The 21273-nt window shown below is 47.2% G+C and overlaps 1 protein-coding gene across 9 annotated transcripts in view; it reads right to left on the bottom strand.

The window, feature by feature from the left end:
* THOC5 (THO complex 5) overlaps positions 1–20987 on the bottom strand; it is a 28811-nt gene extending 7824 nt beyond the window's left edge. The window contains exons 1-17 of one of the 9 annotated variants that reach the window (XM_043437124.1): positions 20470–20986; positions 20251–20355; positions 19710–19822; positions 18712–18843; positions 16016–16159; positions 14978–15094; positions 14731–14828; positions 11781–11927; positions 10344–10458; positions 8478–8610; positions 7729–7761; positions 6411–6488; positions 5732–5772; positions 5429–5528; positions 3486–3594; positions 1149–1250; positions 497–593 (exon numbers count right to left, since the gene is read on the bottom strand). In XM_043437124.1, coding sequence (XP_043293059.1) covers positions 497–593; positions 1149–1250; positions 3486–3594; positions 5429–5528; positions 5732–5772; positions 6411–6488; positions 7729–7761; positions 8478–8610; positions 10344–10458; positions 11781–11927; positions 14731–14828; positions 14978–15094; positions 16016–16159; positions 18712–18807 — 1410 coding nt within the window. In that variant the 5' untranslated portion in view covers positions 18808–18843; positions 19710–19822; positions 20251–20355; positions 20470–20986. Of the gene's footprint in view, positions 1–496; positions 594–1148; positions 1251–3485; positions 3595–5428; positions 5529–5731; positions 5773–6410; positions 6489–7728; positions 7762–8477; positions 8611–10343; positions 10459–11780; positions 11928–14730; positions 14829–14977; positions 15095–16015; positions 16160–18711; positions 18844–19709; positions 19823–20250; positions 20356–20469 lie in introns of all 9 variants that reach the window. The other 8 variants (XM_043437135.1, XM_043437155.1, XM_043437142.1 and 5 more) reach the window with 8 other exon arrangements.
* Positions 20988–21273: the final 286 nt, after the last annotated feature.

Genomic DNA, 21273 nt, shown 5'->3' with positions numbered 1-21273 from the left:
CCCTCTCCCCCAGGACCTGCCTGCCTGTGGCGGCCAGGACCACCCATGTCCTGGCGAACAGGTCTTCTGGGGATAGCAGGGTCTCCCCGCTGTGGGGGCCAGAGACCGAGTCCCAGCAGGAATGATACAAGCTGCTGGGATCTTGAGAGGCTGTGGGCAAGGCAGGCTTCTGCTGAGGGGCCAGCTGCCCTGGGGTTCATTTCTGGCACCTTCATATATAAGACCACGGGGTAGCAGCATCGGGAGCCATGTGACATGCAGGGCAAGGATCCAAGTTACTCTGACCTAGGTGGGTAACAGACTCAGGGAGAAAGCAAAAGATACCTAAACACCTGCAGGCCTTGGACAGTTTAGAGTGAAGGGGACAGGTCACAGCCCAGAGGGCTGGCATTCTGCTAGTTTAAAGTCCCAGAGGCCATCAGAAGCCTTTCTGGAGTCTGCAGAGAAGGAGAGGAACAGGGCTCCTCAGCCAAGGGGACTCAATCAGTGGACATACCTGGGGCTGCTCTTTGGGGAAGTGGAGGCCACCCAGCTTCTGCACCCACAAGTAGGGGTGACCGAGGTCAAGTACATAGTCCCTCAAAGTCAGGATGCTGCAGAAAAGAACACAGAAAGGAATGATTTTACAAGTCACTGCTGCAGTGGTCCCAGGGTATATGCCTCCTCCCACCCTTTCATCTCCCCTAAACAGAACGGTCCTACAGGCTCAGCGCACTCATGGCCAGGCCGCCAATAAGGTCTCTCAAGTTCATCAGTTCTCTGCTTTGAATTTTCTCTCCCATAGCCAATTTTCTTTTTTTCCCTGGCAGCCTTCAACTCGTTAGCAAATCTCAATAAAAAGGCAGTGTACGTATCTTTTCATCAGTCCAGCAATATATAAAGTATTTTCTAAATTTTAATCCTCAGAGAACTAAAATGTTAAACACATCTCTTACCACATTCCCAGAGTTTTGACCCTTCCACCCTTCCCCATCCTTCTCCAGGGCCTCATAAGCAAGAAAGGACAAGTGTCCCCTTCTCTGGATGGAGCACTCCCTCTCACCCCACCATTTCCCCCCCGCCCCCAACCCCCCGAAGGCCTCTGGTCTAAGAGTTCTCCTGTTTTGGGAGTGGACAGATTGGGAGAGGACGAAATGCTGCTGACTCACCCAACTTTATCGAACTGATACTGATTGGCTGGATTTGGAGTTTTCTTTCCATGATCCCCAGGGTACAAGCAGCTCAGGACTGAGTCAGGAGACAGCAAGTCACTGGAGGAGGGAAAAGACTGCAATGAGAACACCGGCCAAGCCCTTGGCTCGATGCAGAAGTGGCCATCTGGGGGTGGTAATGCCCTCTCCCACTGTGAGCAAAGCCACCATTTACTGAATGCTTCCTGTGGTCCAGACCCTGTATATGCCTGAGGTCATCAGATCCTCACAACCCTATGAAGTAGGGAGGGTTAGCATCTCCATTCTACGGAGGAGAAACTCGAGGCTTTGAAAGATACGGCAAGTCCAAGCTAACACTGTTAGTAAGCGCTGGAGCCAGGATTTACACTGTTCCATCAAAGACAACAGTACTCTTAATCATCGCTTTTTTTTGGGCGCAGATCCAATCTCTGGTCGAGGAGCTAAGATCCCACGTGCCTGTGGCCCCTGCCTTGAAAGCATGGAGTCTTAACCACTGGACCACCAAGGCAGTCCTTTAACCACCAATTTCTGAAGACACCTATCCCTTCAAGAAGTATACGATGACCAGAGCCTTTCCTCAAGGGAGCAAAACCCTGTGACACCAGAAATAGGAACACTCAGCATTGTCACAGGAACAGAACAGGTTTCTTCTGGCCCAGAGATCCAGTGTGCAGCCTTGATGCTCTGCCCAGCTCACACTTCACCTCATCATGCTGCCACAGAAAGAGCTCCCCTTGAATATTCCCAGGAAAGATACATCACAGACTGGAGACATGGTGATGCCAATGCCACCTACTCACACCGGTTAAACATGCAATTGAAAGTGACAATCAGAGGAGACAGCACAGGCGGAGAATACAGTAATTTGATCACAAAAGGTCCACAGGGCCCAACCTTTCCCTTCATCCGTGGGAGCTCCCCTCACCTTCCAGGGACAGCATCAGGAGTGACTCAGGCAGACGGCTGATCCTGCTGCCCTGAGCCCGGCAGGCCTCCGGGAACTCGGCCCGGGAGAGTGGCAGTTTGTGGCTCTGAACTGCTCTCTGTCCTGCCAGAGTCTCCCTGCATCACCCCCACCCTCAAGGGTCTCTGTCTCCTTTGTTGATGCAAACAGAGAACTGGCTATAAAATGAGTAACTGTCACTCTTTTTAGCCAATATTTAGTACTGATACTAATATACTGAATCAACCAAAATAAAACAGTTAAACTGCACAAGATTAGGACTTGAAATTGACAAAACCTGATGGCATGATCAAATTTTGACAAATTTCCACCCACAACATGTGACTCAGGACAACCGAACTCGGTAAAAAGGACATCAAAGAGCAGGCGACTGCACGTGCAGAGGCTGGTGGGGAGAGCGCTTCAGGGTTCAGCGGAGCCAGCCTGCAGCCCCGGGGCTTAGCAGGTGGGCATCTGAGAAGGGAGCAGGCAGACGCTCACCCCAAGGAGCGCCACCGCGGCCCTCTGGGTGCTCTGTAGAAGCCAGCCCCGGGCGCCCCCTGCTGGGGTGAGGTGGGAACAGGGATGACAGCACCCACAGTGCCCAGGATGGCCCAGCATCACTCTCAAGCACAGGGACAAGGATAAACCACGAGGAGGCATGGACGCTAAGCGCAGGGTGGAGGGCAGCCCCCCTCAGAGCCCTGCCCCCCCAGGCCCCAGACCTGCGCCTCCGTCTATCCACACCTGACAGAAGGACTCAGTGGGGGCAGCGCTGGGAGGCGGGCTGGCCGGGCGAGCCTCCTCTACCCCCAGGCCCTTGTGGTCCTCTTCCCTTCCTCCCACGACAGGCGGCCATGGTCAGGGCCTTTCTAGGGATGCTCCCCCTGTGGCTGCCTCTATGTGCCTCTGCTCACCCTTCTCAAACCCACCCACCAGTCTTCTTCCCACTGCTGCTGCCAGGTAAGGACAACCTGGGATCGAGCTGAGCTGCAGAGTAAAATCCCAGGCCCTTGGGACAGAAAAAGACGAGAGAAAGAGAGGCCTAAATCTGTCAGCCTGGTCAAGTCTGCCAAGTCTCACGTTCACACTCTTTCCACTGGTGTAAAAGCTGGAGCCCACCCACTGAGTTCACAGCAGGCTGCAGCCGTTTCTGGCACGGGCTGTGTAGTGAGAAGACTGCGCGGATCCAGTCAGTGAGTGCTTTCCAGATACCCGTAGTGCGCCAGGACTTCTGGGCTGTGCGGACCCGACAGCAGAAGCCAGTGTGGCCGTGAACCCCCTCCGAGTCAGCTGAGAGAGGATCCGGGCACGCCCAGCAGGCAGGCGCCCATCACACCCCCGCCCACGCCCCAGCCCTGCAGCAATACCCCGCACTGATGGGGGTGATCAGCTCCGTAGCGGTGGTCACTTTGGCTTTCACCGTCATGATGTTGAGGTTCATGAGGTAGTAGAAAGTCAGGTGCAGCACACTGTCATCTGGACGGAGGAGGAAAAGAGACATCCTTTATGAGTTGACATTAGAAGGGAGTCAACAGAATCAGAAAATCAACGACGTTTAAGATCTTTCACACAAAACAACGGCAATTTAATACTGAGTTTAAAAGTCTCTACAAACTCTCTACTACTTTTTCCCTCAAAGAGGTGAAGCTTCATTTTCCTCCCTTGAGAGTGGATTGGACTTAGAGACTCTGCTTCCAACTAAAACAACACGGAAAAGAAGCGATCAAGTGATCACCAGATCAGTAAGTGGTCTGGGTTAACATCACTAGTACCAAGACGCAGTGATACCATGGATCCCTGGTAATACAAGACAGTGAACACCCAATCTGTGGTGTGCTTTCTCCAAAACCCACAACCTCAGTCTAATTAGAAGAAAACATCAGACAAGCCCAAACTGAGAGTCTTTCTACATGATACGTAAACCTCATCTTCAAAAGTGTCAAGGCTGCAAAAAACAAGCAAAGACTTGAGGAGACTAAGGGGCACAATGATTAAATACACATGAGATCCTGGATTGAAACTGGGAACAGGAAAAGGGCATTAGGGGAAAAACCAGGGGCATCTGAGTAACTTCTCTAGTTAATGGTATTGTACCAATGAAACAAACTTAGATTTTGAAAACTGCACTCTGGTTAATCATGTACAGATATGAGAGTTGAACCATAAAGAAGGCTGAGCACTGAAGAACTGATGCTTTCAAACTGGGGTGCTGGAGAAGACTCTTGAGAGTCCCTTGGACAGCAAGGAGATCAAACCAGTCCATCCTAAAGGAAATCAACCCTGAACATTCATTGGAAGGACTGATGCTAAAGCTGAAGCTCCAATACTCTGGCCACCGGATTTGGAGAGCCAACTCATTGGAAAAGACCCTGATGCTGGGAAAGACTGAGGGCAGGAGAAGAGGACGGCAGAGGATGAGGCGATTAGATAGTATTACCCACTCAACGAACATAAATTTGAGCAAACTCCAGGAGACAATGAAGCACAGTGGAGCCTGGTGTGTGGCAGTCCTTGGGGCCGCAAACAGTCAGACACAGCTTAGCAGCTGAACAACAATAACTGTAGTTAAGTAAGACGTTGATACTGGGGTGAAGAACAGGTGAGAAATCTCTGAATCATCATCAAAACTTCTGAGTCTAAAATTAGCTCAAAAAATTTTAATAAAAAGGCAAAGAGAGAACAAGTGTGTAGAGTGTTTCTATTTACGTAAAAAAAAAAAAAAAAGGCAAAGGATACACAAAGGTATACACCACGTAGAAGCTCCTAAATGCATAGACTGTTTCTTGAAAATACACAGAAAACCACCACAATGGCTGCCCTTGGAACTCAGACCTAGGCCCAGGGCCTGGGGGGCTGGGGTGAGGAGGAAGCTTGTGTCCGACCGTTAACTCATCACGCTGGGGTGCTTTATCACGTGCTCCAAGATCCATATGAAGCCAGTGTCAAAACCCACATTCTCTGCAGAATACAAAGTTCTACTTGGATGTATTAAATTAAGCAAGTTGATTACATTAGTCAAAAGCTGCATACTCTTGGCAACTTGCTCTGTGTATCTGACCTGTCAAATTCAGAAAGACGGTACCTTCATCAGTGTCCCTGATGTGTCTAATGGTTTTGCTATATTTTTAGGGTTATGATTCAGGAAGGGAAAATAAAGTCAAACTCCATGAAGAACAATAAAGGAAAACAGAAATATGAAACCAGAATATTTTCGTAGGCAAGGGGGCATCGGCTTGCCAGACCTCCACGTGGCTGCAGCTGGCTGCACTCCTAGGTGTTAGGAGATGCCCCAGACTAAGGGGAGCCAGACCTTTGCACTTCAGGTCCAGCAGAACAGACAGCGGGTGCCTCTTCAGCATTTCCTTGCGCTTGTCATCTAGCTGAACTCCCAGTGTGGGTCGCCGGCGTTTCTGGACAAAGGAGGGAGTTGAGCAGGTTAAGCACAGGTCACAGGAATCCCCCCTTCCCTCTCCCTGCCACCCAGGGCTTCAGCACTGGGACCTGTGCTTCAGCGCTCAGGCTGCCAGGATCCCAGCCGCCCTCTCTTTCACATCTCTCTCTTCCGCTTCCAGGGAGGACAGCACCTGGCAGCTAGCGGGCCCCATTCTCTCACCGTGGTCTGCTCCTCCTCGGCGTCGGAGTCGCTCTCATCATCTGCGGTGACAGAGAGAAGGCAGCTGGGGGGTGGGGGGACTCCCCCAATTCTCCCCAGAGCACCTCAGTCAGGGTGTGTTAAAGGGCTCAGGCTTTTGTCAATGATTTTCCTTACGATAAGTAATAAATCTGCTGTTTCTCACTCAGGACAGTACAGCGATGCAAGAAGGGTAATGCCCTATCACCCCAGCACTCCTGAGCTCTTTCAGTGCTCTTTAGTGCATTCCTAGGGACAAGGCCCCCGCTGGTGGTGGCGGCAGTAACAGTGACATGAACAGCGGCAGCTCACCCATCTGAGGACTCAGTGCCATGCGCTGAGGGCGATGCGGGGGGCTCTGCACGCCCGACCTCCTTTAGTCCACATCACAGTCCTAGATACACGCGCTATCACTATCCTGCTTTGACAGGTGAGTGAACTGAGGCTCCAAATGTTGAAGAGTTTCCCCAGCACTGTGAGCTGGTGAGAGGCAGGGCTTCTCCCCGTTTACCCCGAGCACTGAGACACTGAAGCCCAGCTCCCTGCCACTCAGAACCAGTATGGCTCATTTCCACAGGACCAGGGATGGCCCTGGGTGGGGACCTGGCACCCCCGGAATCAGCAGAGGAGGACGTGGGGGAGGACCCTGAGCACCACTTACCCTGGGAGTCCTCGGGAGGCTTGAACAGAGCCTTGGCCTCATCCACGCTGCCTTCGATCGCCACAGACAACGTCTTATCTGGGAGCAAGAGAGAGCCGCCTGTGACAGCGGCTGAGGGAAGGAGCTCAGCCACACAAGCAGGCCCGCCCTGGGGCTGCACTGCCTGCACCTGTCACAGCTCCTTACTGACCGGGGCTGGGAGGCAAAAAGCCCTTTCTCCAGATGCAGAGGAGCAAGGCAGGAGCCCTAAGTCTTCTTTCCATCACCTACTGAAAACAAGGACTCAAAGTGCAGATTCCTGGCCAAGCATCACCTGAGACTAGGTGTGAATTCTCTTTTCAGGTTTACACCAAGGCACACAAATCCAAACCAGTGGCCCAGAGCCGCATGGCACAATTCTGCGAACTATCACAAAAGCTCTTATCTGGACCCTGTAAGTATCCACATCCTAGGAACAACGGCTCGCCCCTCAGTTCTTATTCTCTATTCTGTGCTCCACCAAACACCCAGCACCTGCCTGGCACTGTCACATTTAACTGGAAGCAGAAGGACAGTGGGGAGGAAGATGGAACTTGCGGCCTACTCTCAGGCCTGCGCCTCTAGCCAACCAACTCCCAAACTCACAACCTAGGATGTTATGTCACGGCTCTGAGCCTCAGTTTCGGCATCTGTGAAATGGGGATTTGACAGATGGGAGCTGCCCGGCTGGCTGATGAGGACTGAATGAGCTTTAATTTTAAAATTACTTAAAAAAACTCACTTTGAATCCTCACAACAACCTACAGGAGGAATACTGTTACTCTAGCCACTTACAGATGAGAAAATTAGGGCTCAGGGATGTTAGATACAATAGCCAGGTAGACAAACTAGGATTCAAGACCAAGTCTATTTAACCTGAGGCTGGCCCCTCCACCACAGAGCTAAGCAGCCTGATCCTTGCGCCAGGCCTGACACCTCACCGAGCGAGACCTGGATCTGCCTTTGTGGAACTCTGTGCGTGTGGTACTGGGAGGTCAGAGAGCCCATAGCCCTTCCTGCTCCATTCAAAGGGGTGTACAGAGATGCACGTAGTCATGGGGGCCTAAAAGAGTTTGCCCGAGAGTGTAAAGGATGACATACTCGCAGGTGGCTGACCACTGCTTAACACCGACGACCCTGCATGAACCGTTACAGCTCATCCCAAAGAAACTGGCTGCCCCCACCAAACACAGGCAAATGCCAGACTGTTCTCTTGACTGGTTTACTCCTGGAATTCCACAGTAAAATGGGAATGAAAACGGGCTGGATTTCAAACACAAAAGAAAAGAAAATTACTCACCCTGTCTAGGGGGCTGGGAAGATTTCCTATGAGCTGATGATGAAAACAGGAGGGAGAACAAAGGGGAGGGAGAGGATAAAAGGACCAGGAAGACACAAGAAGAGAGACAGTAATGTGTGGATGCCGTGGCTGGGAGGACAGGCATGCACCGATGCAGTGTGTGTCTGAGGCGGTGGGGTGGGGCAGGGGAGAAAAGTTTAGGTGCCGGGGAAAAGCTGCAGGAGGGCAAGAGGTAGGATCGCCAGAAATGTCCCCAAATCCTACTGGAGTCACGGGCTGCCTTCAAGCTTAATGAGGACACCTCCTCTCCCCTGGTAATTCACTGTGACGACATGCGGCCTGTCCCAGAGCATGGCGGTGAAAGCCTGGGAGAGCTGGCTGGGACCTGTGTTCACCGAGCTTCTCCCTCAAGCGAGCGGAAGGCACCGGTCCACCTGCCAAGCGTGCCTTGATGGGGAGGTGCTTGGGAGCCTGGAGAGGCTGCCTGGGCACTGAACCCAACAGCCAACCAGCCAGGCTCATCAGAGATTCAAAGCCATCCATCATGGAGTGCCCATCAGGTTAGTCCAGCCTCAGGCCAGCTGGTCAAAGCAGCCATGCTGGGCAGTGCAGAGGGGAGGCAGCATCTGTCACCTGAGGGCTTCTGAGCAGGGCCCAGGAGCTTTCCTCGGCAGGCGGTGCTTCCAGATGCCTCCCTGGCCTCGGCCGCTGCTCCCACAGCCCCTCTTCCCTGCCCGCCCCATACTCACCACAGGCCTGCCCGTACGCAGTGGCTTGGACAAAGAGCACATAGAGGGGAGGCGGCAGGTGTCTGGCTGTCTCGTACTGCTTGTGAGCCTGGTCGAAGGGCATGAACAGGTACTCCTGCACCGGGAGGGAAGCCTGCAAGCAACGGAAGAAGGGATTTTGTTTCTCTTTGGTAGGCAGTTCACACAGGAACCTTATGAAGGTGACAGCAACAACAAACAATAAGAAAATGAACTTTAAAAAAGATACCAAAGGAGCTCAGCTCAGTGCTCAGTGATGACTGAGAGGGGTGTAATGGGGGGATGGTGGGAGGAAGACTCATGAGGGAGGGGATATAAGTATACGTATAGCTGACTCACGTTGTACAGCAGGAACTGACACAATATTATAAAACATTTATATTCCAATTTTTTTAAAAAGGGAAAGAAAAAAAGATACCAATTCCCCTAGCTTCGGGGAAACATCAAGTACTTAAATGTCAAGTGAGTAAACTTCTACACAAACACCTGAGAAATGAAAGCTCTAAATGAATGGCGATATATGCCACGTGTACACAGTGGCAGTCACTGTCTCCCCAGACTGTGAGGGGAATAAAGTAAAATGAAAATTGGAAATGTTCTTGAAAACATTTCTGAAAATGTTCTGGAAAATTGGTAATGTTCTTCTCAATGTGAGTGGTGATTACACAGATGCGTTCACAAATGTACACAAAGTGAAAATTCATTGACCTTCATATATATTTACAAGCTATATGCTTTTATGTAAATTTTTTTTTTTTTAAGTAATATGAGTACTTCTTTTTTAAAAGGTTGTATTCAAGTTTATATGGCAAAAGTTCCCAGTTCCCAGCCACCAAAAGTAACCATTAATGGTCTGGTGTGAAAACATACTTTTCTAAGCACACAGATGACTTAACACACATACGCATCCATTTGATACTCTGTAAATGAAGGTGCGTGTACACATGAGGTTATACTACATGTTCTACAATTTGCATTTTTTTGTTTCATAATTTAACAGATCTTTCTGTCTAGTTACTCTGTCAGTAATAGGCTGTTCTACACTTCCATCACAACTGTTAAGACTGAACCATACAAGAATTTATTTACCCTGTACCCTACTTAGGAGCATTTGGAGTGCTTCCAGTTAACAGGAAAAACTTAAGTACAACCAAAACTTTAAGTTTCTGACTTCTGTCCTATATGAGTATCTGTTAATTCTATACCTAGAATTGGAGAGAGGAAACACAGATCTTGCCAAACCCTACAAAAGTGAATTTCTAATTTCTCTAGGGTCCTTTACAAAGTTCCTACACATTAGCCATATACCCTGCTTTATGAAACTATAAAGATTTAGATCAAATCTTTATACATACAGAAAGATGTTGCATTTTACAGGTAAAAAGTGGGGACTTTCCCTCCTGAGGTACCTGATGGCTTTCAAAACTAGCGAAGTTCTTTTCAGAGTGAAAGCTCTACTAAGCAGTTGGCCCCTGAGGTGCAGTCAGGGGATCTAGCATCCACAAGCTTAGGTCCTCGCAGACTGCAGGCTGGTGAAGGTCATGCAAGGGTAAACTCCACTTACAGTCTATGAGTGTTTTACCCAGAAGAGGCGCTGGGAGAAAACACCCAGGTAAATGTGAATATGCGTTCCTGAGCCCATCCTGCCCGCATTTCCTCCACAAAGGACACAACCTTACCATTCCAGCTGTGGGCCTGCAGACGGGACCATCCTTGCACTCTGCTCTAGGCTCACAGACCGGACAAAACAAACCCACAGGGCGATGTGGCTGCTGGTGGCCTGACACCATTGGGTGGTGAAGATCAAGTAAGAGCCAAGGAGGTGGCAGGCTGTGGGGAGACTCTCACCTGCATGATGCTGTTGAGACGAGGCTGGAGGCTGCTCAGGTACTCCTTCTTCACCTCAATCTCCTTGAGGATCTTCTCCTTGTTGGACAGGCACTCTCGGTACTTCTCCGCCAGCCTGTTGAGGGAGGACAGAGCACTGTCCTGGGATGCTCCCCAGGGACACCCCAACACACCTGTTCACCGCCAGACTCTACCCAATGATAGCAGTCATGATGAACTGCTAATGATTACCTAGCATTTACTATGTGCCAGGCACTTTGGAGAACTCTTTATAATCATCATGGCATTTAATCCTTTATAAAAACGCTGGAAGATGGGGACTTTTCTTATCCCTGAAGGAGGAAACCGAGGCTCAGGGAGGTGGGTAACTTGCCCAAGGTCGTCCGGCTAAGAGCAGGCGCAGAGCTGGGCTCTGAATCCAGGCCTGTCTGCTCCAGACGCTGTGCTCATAACGACTAGGGAATACCCGTGCCACCTCCTGCTCCATTTTCTGCCTCAGAGGCTAGACCCAGACCTTTCACACACATACGGACCCAGCAGCTACAGGACCCAAACGAAGCCCACAGGCTGGCCTGAGGGGGATGGATTCCAGGTCAGAGCCACAGGAATGGAACTCTCGTGGCTTGGCCAAGGGCAGGCTGCATACTGGACAGGGGTGTGATGGGCCAGCCCCATGTGCTAAAAAGCTGAAACCAATTCCCTAAGATCCAGACTCTGTACTTAATCAATTCATAATGTAGACCAAAGGCACAAAATACACCCAACAACAGAAAAATGCAAGGGATTAAAAACACCACCTTTTCTGACAGAAAACGAAGCAAATGTGCCACCCAAAAGCCCCAGAACTCCAGTACACACGGAAAGAGGAAAAAGTCACCATGATGGAAGGGATACAACTATAAAACATCTAGGATGAAAAACGTATATACATACCACATCCTAAGAAAAATCTAGATTAAATTACATAGTATAGACATTCTGTTTACACTTAATAAAAAAAAGCTCTTTATTAGTACAAAAAGTTTTATATGTAAAGGGGTGCCTCAATGCATTATTTACAATAGCAAAAAAATGCAAACAACTTAAAAGTCCAATCCACTACAGAAACAATTATGTGACAATTTACAACGGAATGCCATACAGCCTTCTGAAACAATGTTTGCAAAGCTTTGCAACACCATACGAATATGCTTATGGGTGGGGGAAAAGGAAAAAAAATTAAATTTATAGTAGAAAAGGTATTTAAGTCTTAGGCATTAAAATTTTGAAGGAAAGGTTACCCAACTTTCTTGTAACAGCCTTAATTTGGTCTCAGAGGCCATTCTGCAGGTCCCACTGTGCTTTGCTACTGACCCTGGGACAGGACAAAGCACTGGCCCTGGTGAATACAGGCTGGTGTCTGTATAGGTGAACAGGTCTGGAAGGAGGAAACGCTACCTTTTCCGCTGCTCCAGCTCCCAGTCCAGGCGTGCAAGGGTTTGCTGGTGAGGGTCTCCCATGGTGACTTCCGCCTTGCTGATATCTGGAGGAGCCTCCTTATAAAACTCCTCTAAGCTGACCAGATCGATTTCTTCGTGCTTTGACCTGTAGTCAAAAACTCAATGTCAAGTTGCTCTTCTCAGAAACACACTGGCTCAAGCGGGCCCTGTTTCCCCCAGGTATGTGCACTCTGGCCTGGTCTACAGCCCCTGAGGAGCCTGGAATGCAGGCTTCTCAACAAATGCTCATTACTAGGTATTTCAGTGTGAAGACAGGTAGTTGGTGACACGCCACAGGATCCTTACCCACGGTGCCCAAGCTTTATACCCGTGATTTAACTAAAGACCTAAAAATCAGGCTTATGAAACGTAGAGACCTCTCCAAGCTCTGCAAGAGAGCTAACAGATTAAAAAATCAAATAAAAACATCATAGTTGGGCTTCCCTGGTGGCTCAGGGGTAAAGAATCCACCTGCCAACGTGGGAGACATGGGTGCAATCCCTTGGGTGCAAATCCCTGTGGGATTTGGAAAGATCCCGCAGGCCGTGGGGCAACTAAGCCCATGCTCTCTAGAGCCAGCAAGCTAGAATTACCGAGTCTGGGCACCCTAGAACCCATGCTCAGCAACAACAGAAGCCACCACAATGAGAAGCCCGCCTACTGCAACTACAGAGTAGCCTCCACTTGCTGCAACTAGAGAAAAGCCTGTGCAGCAACAAAGACCCAGCACAACCATAATTAAATAAATAAAAAGAAAATTACTTATCAAACTATGTGTTCATGGTCATAAGGAAAATGAACTTAAAAAAAAAAAAACCCATCATGGTCTAGGCCTAGAATGTCAGGTTCAAACCAAGAAATGCAATTTAGCAAGAATAAACATAAGAGTCTACATTTAAGTTTAAAATATTAACTATCTAAGCTTAACATGAGGAAGATTCAACATGGCAGGACTGATGTGAAAAGACCTAGAGGCTTTAACTATTATATGTATAGTGGCACACGTGTATAAAAGAAACCCAATCCTTTTTGCTACACGAACACAGGAGCACTCAGGTTGTATAGCAGTAATAACAGGAGCTGCCACGCACTACGTACCCATTGTATACCATCCTTCAGTTCAGTTCAGTCTCTCAGTTGTGTCCGACTCTTTGCCACCCCATGGACTGAAGCACGCCAGGCTTCCTTCTCCATCACCAGCTACCGGAGCTTGCTCATACTCATGCCCATTGAGTCGGTGGTGCCATCCAACTGTCTCATCCTCTGTCGTCCCCTTCTCCTCCTGCCTTCAATCTTTCCCAGCATCAGTATCTTTTCCAAGGAGTCAGTTCTTCGCATCAGGTGGCCAAAGTCTTGAAATTTCAGCTTCAGCATCGTTCCAATGAATATTCAGGACTGATTTCCTTTAGGATGTACTGGTTTGATCTCCTTGCAGTCCAAGGGACTCTCAAGACTTTTCTCCAACACTACAGTTCAAAGGCATCAATTCTTCAGTGCTCAGCTTTCTTAATAGTCCAACTCTCACATCCATGCACGACTACTGGAAATACCGTCCTTATCTCATTTAATTCTTACAATAACTGAGATACGGATTGTTACTTCCATTTTTCAAATGCAATGGAGGCTACCATCAGTAAGCAGTTTGCCCAAGGCCACACAGCTAAGGAGCAGCAGAGCTGGGAGCTGAACCCAGGCTGTCCAGGGTCCCTGGTCCTTCCACTTGGCCACTGCTTTGCCACAGGATTGCATTCTGCTGTATTTTGCATTTGTTGGCTTTCATCTGAACAACGGTAACAGGTGGAGCATCATACCTTTGGTGTTTTTATACCTTTCTTATTTTTAAATAGTAATATTTTTAAAACTTCCTCTGAATCTTAAACTAAGAGTTTATTTCCTCTATGTACCCTTCTTCCAGGTTCCCTCAATGATAATATCTTATATAATCATGATAGTCAAAACCAGGAAACTGACAACTTTACACTATTAACTCAGTTACCTGATGTGGATTTCACTTCTGTATTTCAGCATAATTATGTGATGAATTTGTGGAGCAGATAAAGATACCTTTCAAAAATCAGCACACAGCAGACCCAATGTCTAACGTGAGATAGCTGGATGACATCACTGACTCCATGGAAATGAGTTTGAGCAAACTCGGACAGATAGTGAAGGACAGGGAAGCTTGGTGTGCTGCAGTCCAAAGGTTTGCAGAGTCAGACACAACTTAGCGACTGAACAACAACGTCTAACGTGGTCTCCCTCATCCCAAGTTTATTACAAATAAAACCTGACTCCTTTCAGTTTACACAAATAGGTCTGACCATGCAAGAACATGCTCCCCTCTCTTATTCTGTCTATTCCTTCTTCTTTCTGATCTTTCACCTTGGACTTGCCAAGAGGCATCACAGTTTAAGAAGGACACTGACAAACTAGTTTGTTCACCTAAAGGCAGCTAGGCAATAAGGGGTTCAGGTTCCAAAGAATGAAATCCATTTGCAAAAATGAATTGCTGAAAAAAAAAAAAAAATGAATTGCTGGAACTTCAGAGGGAAGAGCTGGGCCAAAAGGTTAAAAAGATGTAACTGGAAGTGAGCTGCTCACATACAGGCGCTCAGGAATCAAACTGATAATGCGAAGGCTCTCCCTGCTGGGAAGAGACAATTGCTTTTCACCAGGGTCAGAGCTGAAAACTCAAAAGGGTCAGACAGGCTTCTGAGGTTCTTTGTGCAGCCTGGAACTGCTTCTTCCGATTTTCCCATTCAAAAGTGATTTATTCATCCTTTCCCCAGATCCTGCAGTCTCCAAGCACATCTGACTCCTTTTTAAAGAAACTGGCTCACACTGAGCTATGGAGGAAAAGGCAGTTATCAGCAGATCACCATGCCAAAGCCCTGTGCTTCAAAACTCACTTAAACTCCAGACACTTGGTGATCTCCTTCTGCAGGTGCATCACCTCATACAACAGGTTTTGGAGCTGCAGGTGATAGGCGTCCACTTTCTGCTTGGCCTGCAAGGAGGACGAGGTCAGAGGTGAGTGGGACAAGGCGGGGTGGGGCAGCGCAAAGCACAGCAAGCCGCAAACTCAGAAAAAGGGCAAGGGGGTTAGGGAGGGGGTGAGAGGGAGGAAGGAGGAGGGTTAGATCTCTCAGTGCCTACCTCATGGGTCTGATCTCTTCCTTTCTTCAACCTGATGTGGGCTAATCGGTTAAGCTTCTTCAGAGTCATAAAATGCACACAGCTCTGGATCCTCCGATCTTCAATCTCAACCGCCTGCTGGCCGAGAAAACTGATAAAGACCTTGACAAATGAAGCTGGCTCAGATTCCTTCAGCCCCTCACTGCTGACCCATCCTCATCTAGGGTTAAAAACAGACACTGGAAGGAGCTGAGAACCATGAGCAGTGTCAGGGGGAGATGGAAGAATGACTGTGTAAGGGCAATGCTTACAGTTCCCAGGCAAAAAAAAAAAAAAAAAAATTTCTGCTTGGACCAAAGTAACAGGAATCAAAGATGGAGCAAATGGAGCCAATGCACAAACCAAAGCTGTCTCTACATAACATACACTGAGATCCAAATAATGCCACTTCACACCATATAACGACGTCTATAAAGGCTACAGAATTAATTTGAACAAAAACAGTAGAACTATACCTGTAAAACTTGACTACAGTCAAACAGATACACTGTAATAATCTTAACAATATTGGCCAGGATAAGCATAAACAAGTGAGAGTCCTGAAAAAATATGGATTGTTTTGAACTTACCCATAGAGTTTTCAGTCACACTGTTTTGTTTCTCTGTCCTGAAACCTTTTTTTTTTTTTTTTACTATGAACAATTTAATTTTTGGTCTCTATGTCTTAGTTGTACATATCCAGTCTTATATCTGCAAGGGTGACTGACGGTACTATTCACTTTCTCCACACCTAGCAAAATGCCCAGCACTTCATAAATATTGTTTCAATGGATTATCAAATTACAGTTATGGAAAAAAAAAGATTAATCCTGTACTTTCATGACTGTCATTGGTGACTGTGTGGTGATGTTACAATAAACTAATAGGCAGATCTCTAGAGCCCTCAGGGTCTAATCCCCTGATGATGGCAGAACACAAGACCAAAATCAGGAAGGGCTGTGACAGGTGCAAAACAGATCCATCCATGCAGACCCACGTCCGCCCACGCCCACTCCTTACCGCGTCCTTGCCGCCCCTGCTCTTCAGGTCCTGAATCTCGGCCATGAGCCTCTGCAGCTCCTGGCACGTGTACTTGTACAGCTCATAGTCTCTGCCAGGGTCCCGCAGGTCCACCTCAGCCTCCTCACTGTAGTATTTACCTTCCTGTGGAGGCAAGGATCAGGCCTTATGGTGTTGGGAGTAAAAGTCTCTCCGGTGGAACAAGGGACACTTAGCTGAGATCAGTGATTATGAAGCCCCCCAAATCAGGTCTCTATAGAATCTGGTCCTCAAATCAAATGCTTTTCTTTCTTCTTTTCCTCTTTCTGATTGTAAAGTAATGCATGCTTGGTGTTGAGAGATTCAGAAAACAGTGAAGAGTATCAAAACCAAAATGAATAATTGCCTATAATCTCACCTCCCAGCCTGAAATAACTCATTGTTAATACTGTGGATAAATGCATCAAGATAAAATAAAATGGGATCATACTGTTCATGCTATTTAGTGCAATTTCCCATCACAATAAACATAGATCTCCATTAAAATGGCTATATATAGATGAACCAGAATTCATTTAACCAAATTTCTTCTGATGGGTGTTTAGATGCTTGAATCAAGCTTTAGCAGAAACTAAAATATCCTAATTGGTCTCCAAGCCTTTGGAATAAACAAACACATCTCTTTCAGAGAGAGTCAGTTACAGTTAAAAATACTGCACCTGTTTGAAAGTTGCTGAGAGTAGATCTTAAAAGTTCTCATCACAAGAAAAAAAAATTCTGTAACTATGTAACATGATGGATATAAACTAGACATTTTGATAATCATTTCACAAAATATAGAAATACCATTATATTGTACACTTGAAATTGATATGTTATAATATCAAGTAGACTTCGATTTAATTATTAAAAAAGAAAAGTGAATCGGAATCAATGCCTCCCAAAGGATAAAGTTCTTAATTTTAATTTCCTAAATCTGAAGAAAGCATCATCTTCTATTTAAACTGAAGCTGGTATGTTTTACTCTAGTTTAAAAAAAAAAACCCACAATCAATCAATATAGTTAAGTCATATAACCTACAGACTGGGAGAAAATATTTGCAAACAATGAAATCATCAAAGGCTTAATTTCCAAAATACATATTAACTCATACAACTCAGTAACAACAACAAAAGACCCAATCAAAAAATGGGCAGAAGACTTGCACAGACATTTCTCCAGGAAGACATACAAATGGTCAATAGGCACATGAAAAGATGTTCAACACTGTTAATTATTAGAGAAATGCATATGAAAACTACAATAAGGTATGACCTCACGCTGGTCGTAACAGACATCCTTAAAAAGTCTAAAATAAGAAATGCTGGAGTGTGGAGAAAAGGGAATCCTCCTATACTGTTGATGGGAATGTAATCTGGTGCAGCCACTATGGAAAACAGTATGGAGGTTCCTCAAAAAACTAAAAATAGAGTTTTCATATGATCCAGCAACCCTACTTATGGGCATGTATCTGGACAAAACTCTTAACTAGAAAAGATACATGCACTTCAATGTTCACAGCAGCACTATTTACAATAGTCATGACACGGAAGCAACGTAAGAGTCCATTAACAGATGAACGGATAAAGATGTGGTGTGTGTTTATACACACACACACACACACACACACATATACAGACATACACATATACACTGGCTTCCCTGGTGGCTCAGATGGTAAAGAATCTCCCTCCAATACAGGAGACCCGGGAAGATGTCCTGGAGAGGGAATGGCTACCCACTCCAGTATTTCTGCCTTGAGAATCCCACGGACAGAGTAGCCTGGTGGGATATAGTCTATGGTTGCAAAGAGTTGGCCATGACTAAGCAAGCATGCATGCATACATAGACACACACACACATACACTCACACAAAATGGAACAGTACCTAGCTTAAGAATGTAAATCAGCAGCGAGGATGGACCTAGAGATAGTCATGTCCAATGAAGTAGGTCATAAAAAGAAAGTACCATATGATATCACTTATGTATGGAATCTAAAATATGATACAAAAGAACTTACTTACAACTCACAGACATAGAGAACAGATTTGTGTTGCCACAGTGAAGGATGGATTGGGATTAGCAGATACAAACTATTATACATAGAATGGATAAAACAACAAAGTGTTACTGTATAGCACAGGAAACTATATTTAACTCCTGTAATAAAGCATAACGGAAAAGAAAAACGGAAAAGAAAAAATTAGTTAAGTCATAAATCAGCTGGACAGATTCAAGGATAGAGAAACAGCAAAAGAACCTTGCTGACCACGAGAGCACTCAGGCCATAAAAGAGGTTCTTTGGGGACATGGTTCTGGTACCATCTCAGGAGCAGACCAGGACTGCCACATCTACAAAGCCTTAGGGGCATGTTGCGGAGGGACTGTCTTCATTTGACCATGAGGAGAGCTGGAGACGCACACTATACTAGAATACATTCTCTGTTCAACCACTAATCATATGTAATACAGGCTTGTTGGTTCTTGGGATACTGCAGCCAAATCTGACGCGGATACTTAAGTCTTGAAGAGCCAAGGGAATTCCAGGCACATGGTCAAGCAGAGGCCACCTGGGAGGTTGTGCCCATGACCCTCAGCTGCTGCAAACCCACAGCCAGGTGCTTGGTCCCAAGTTGCAAATTTCTCAGCAGCACAGCAGCCCCAGCTGATCTCACCTGCTCAGTGTCAGAACGAGTACGCTTCCCTTCAGCTGGTGCTCCATCACTTCGGATCACTTTGGGCTTTCGTTTTTTGCTTGATTCTGATGACATCGTTGTTTGGTAAAGTCAGGAGAGAACAGCAGAGACCTGTTAAGAGGAGAAAGCTTTCGAGTTTTTCTGGAGTTGTAATCGGGAGATTTCCCTGGAGTTAGAATACTGAAGTCTGTCTAGCAGTTCTGGCCGCTTATACTTTCGGTAAATCAAGAAACGTCATCAACCCTCCAAAGCTCTGTAAAAATGGGAATCGTCCCTCAGTCTGTTCAAAATGAACTCGTCTTCCTCATCTCCACCTCTTTTAAAGGCACCACCACCAACACCCCACTGACCAAACTCCTCAGCCAGGCACATAAGCCTATTTCCAATACTATCAACTGATCAGTGTGTTCTGGACCTTCAGCTAAGCACTGTAAGGGTATGTTCCCATTTGGTTTTTAAAACAAGGATTCTCTCAGATACAAACAAGCATCTCATTCACGGGTGAGAACACTGAGGGTCAGGAAGGTGAATGACTTGCCCAAGATCACACAGCTAGCATGCTGAAGCTTGGATCCAACACATGCCACAGCAGTGCTCTTGGCAACTACATTATTGAGTCTTGTAGTCTTGCTACCATGTCATCTGGTGATGCCCTCAACTCCCTGGTTGGCCCGAAAATTTAAAAGAATGGAACGGACACTTCATGGGACTCTAGCATCACAAAGCATCCTCACTCTGCTACCTCTACTGACTGTCACCAGAGACCCCTGAAGTGGGAAAGCCCTATCCCCCCAATCCCAGTGAATCTGTCACTAACACTTAATGAGGGAGCCAAGATCTCCGGAGAGTCCAGTCACAGAAGCCCTAAGTTGGAGTTTTAACTCCTCTATTTCATGACTTGTGAGTTCTGGGACAAATCACTTCACTTTTCTCTGCATCTGTTTCCTCATAGATCAAATGAGAACAGCAGTCCCTACCTCCAGGGTGGTTGTGGACATTAAAGCAGCAGGCGTTGCACTGGGGAAGGCAATGAAGATGATCTGGGAGCTGGGCTTTATATGGTACCCGAGTGGTAAATAACGTTGAATACCTATGGAGAAAGTGAATTCCTGTCAATTCTCTTTAGAAACTTCTGACTGCCTCATGGAGAACGTCTCATTTCTTTGGTTGGCCTTTAACATCTACAAATGCCAATGTCCCTTTGTTAAGGAAAGAAGTCTATCTCAGATCCTTAGACACCTGAAATCTAGTCACAGTCACCAATTTTTTCATGTTCAATAATCTTTATCATTACATCCTGCATAGGACAGTGAAAGAAGTGTTCTATTTGTGGTAGAGATTAAAATTTTTCTTTCAAACTAAATTTAAAAAATGACTCAGTTAAAATAAATAAGTTAATTTTCCACAGAGAAGGGGCCCTGAAGGCGTTACGTGTGGGAAATTCTGACTTTGATAGCACAGTCAAGAGTGCCTGGCAGAGACAAGCGCATAATAAAAGTGAGCTGCTATCACCACCACCTTCGGGGGCGTTTTCTAGAGGCTGCACTGTGGGGCCTGACGATGCTGCGGCCAACATTCTCCACAGGAGGAAACTGAGACCGCGGCGCCGAGCAGCCCGGGTGCCTGCGGAATGACGGCGGAGAACCAGGGTTAGACCCAAGCCCGGGCATGTCCTCGCGCAGTCCACTCCCCAGTTCTAGCGCGCCCGAACCCACCCCGCCCTGGTCCCCTCCTCACCACACGGCACCCAGAAGCGTCCCGGAGAGCGTGCCACTTCCGGCGTCGGGGACTCTGTGGCTTGCGCACCATAGAGAAGCGGAAGGAAGGAACGGCCGACCGGAAGTCTTGTGCGGAGGCCGGAAGCGGAGCGCGAAGGATCCCGACACAGCCGGCCGGTGGTTCAGGCGGCGGCCGGGCTGTTAAGGGGACAAGGTGGTGGCTGTACTTGGGTTGTCTAGGCGGGTCCCAGCCGGCCAGCCGCCTCACGTTATCCACTGAAACCAGGAAGCCGAGGCTGTAAGGGCATAGATTTGCATTTTGAACTTTTTAAGTTCAAATAAGGGTTCGTTCATTCTGTCCCCAGTGCCTAAAGCAATGCCCAGCAACTAGTAGGCGCTCTGCCATGTATTTGTCAAATGAATTTATCGTGTGCCCAAGATAACACAAGAATGTAGTAGTGCCATGATCTGGACACTTGTGAATTTGCTTCTGTAACCTGGATTCTTAACTACTGTCATAGTTACAGTAGAACATCCCACAATAGCGAGGGCAGCAAGTCGGGGTGGGCATTAACTCCATCTTAACTCCCTTCCCCCCCCCCCCGCCCCGCCCCATTTTTGGCCCGATTTGACCGAGGTAGATCTAATGCAGCATTTGACAGCTTCAAGTATTTTCTGCTCCTGGTATGAATCGTACAGATGGGGTTCAGAACATTCTACTTATCTGAAGGTGGAAACCAAATCCCTGGTTATGCAGTGCAGTTCTTTCTGCCCTAGTGGAAGGCCCTCCCCAACAGTAGCTCAGAGAACACAATACCCACAA

The sequence above is a fragment of the Cervus canadensis genome, chromosome 1, assembly GCF_019320065.1.
Source record: "Cervus canadensis isolate Bull #8, Minnesota chromosome 1, ASM1932006v1, whole genome shotgun sequence".
NCBI classification, from domain to species: Eukaryota; Metazoa; Chordata; class Mammalia; order Artiodactyla; family Cervidae; genus Cervus; species Cervus canadensis.
This window is presented reverse-complemented; position numbering and strand designations above follow the sequence as displayed.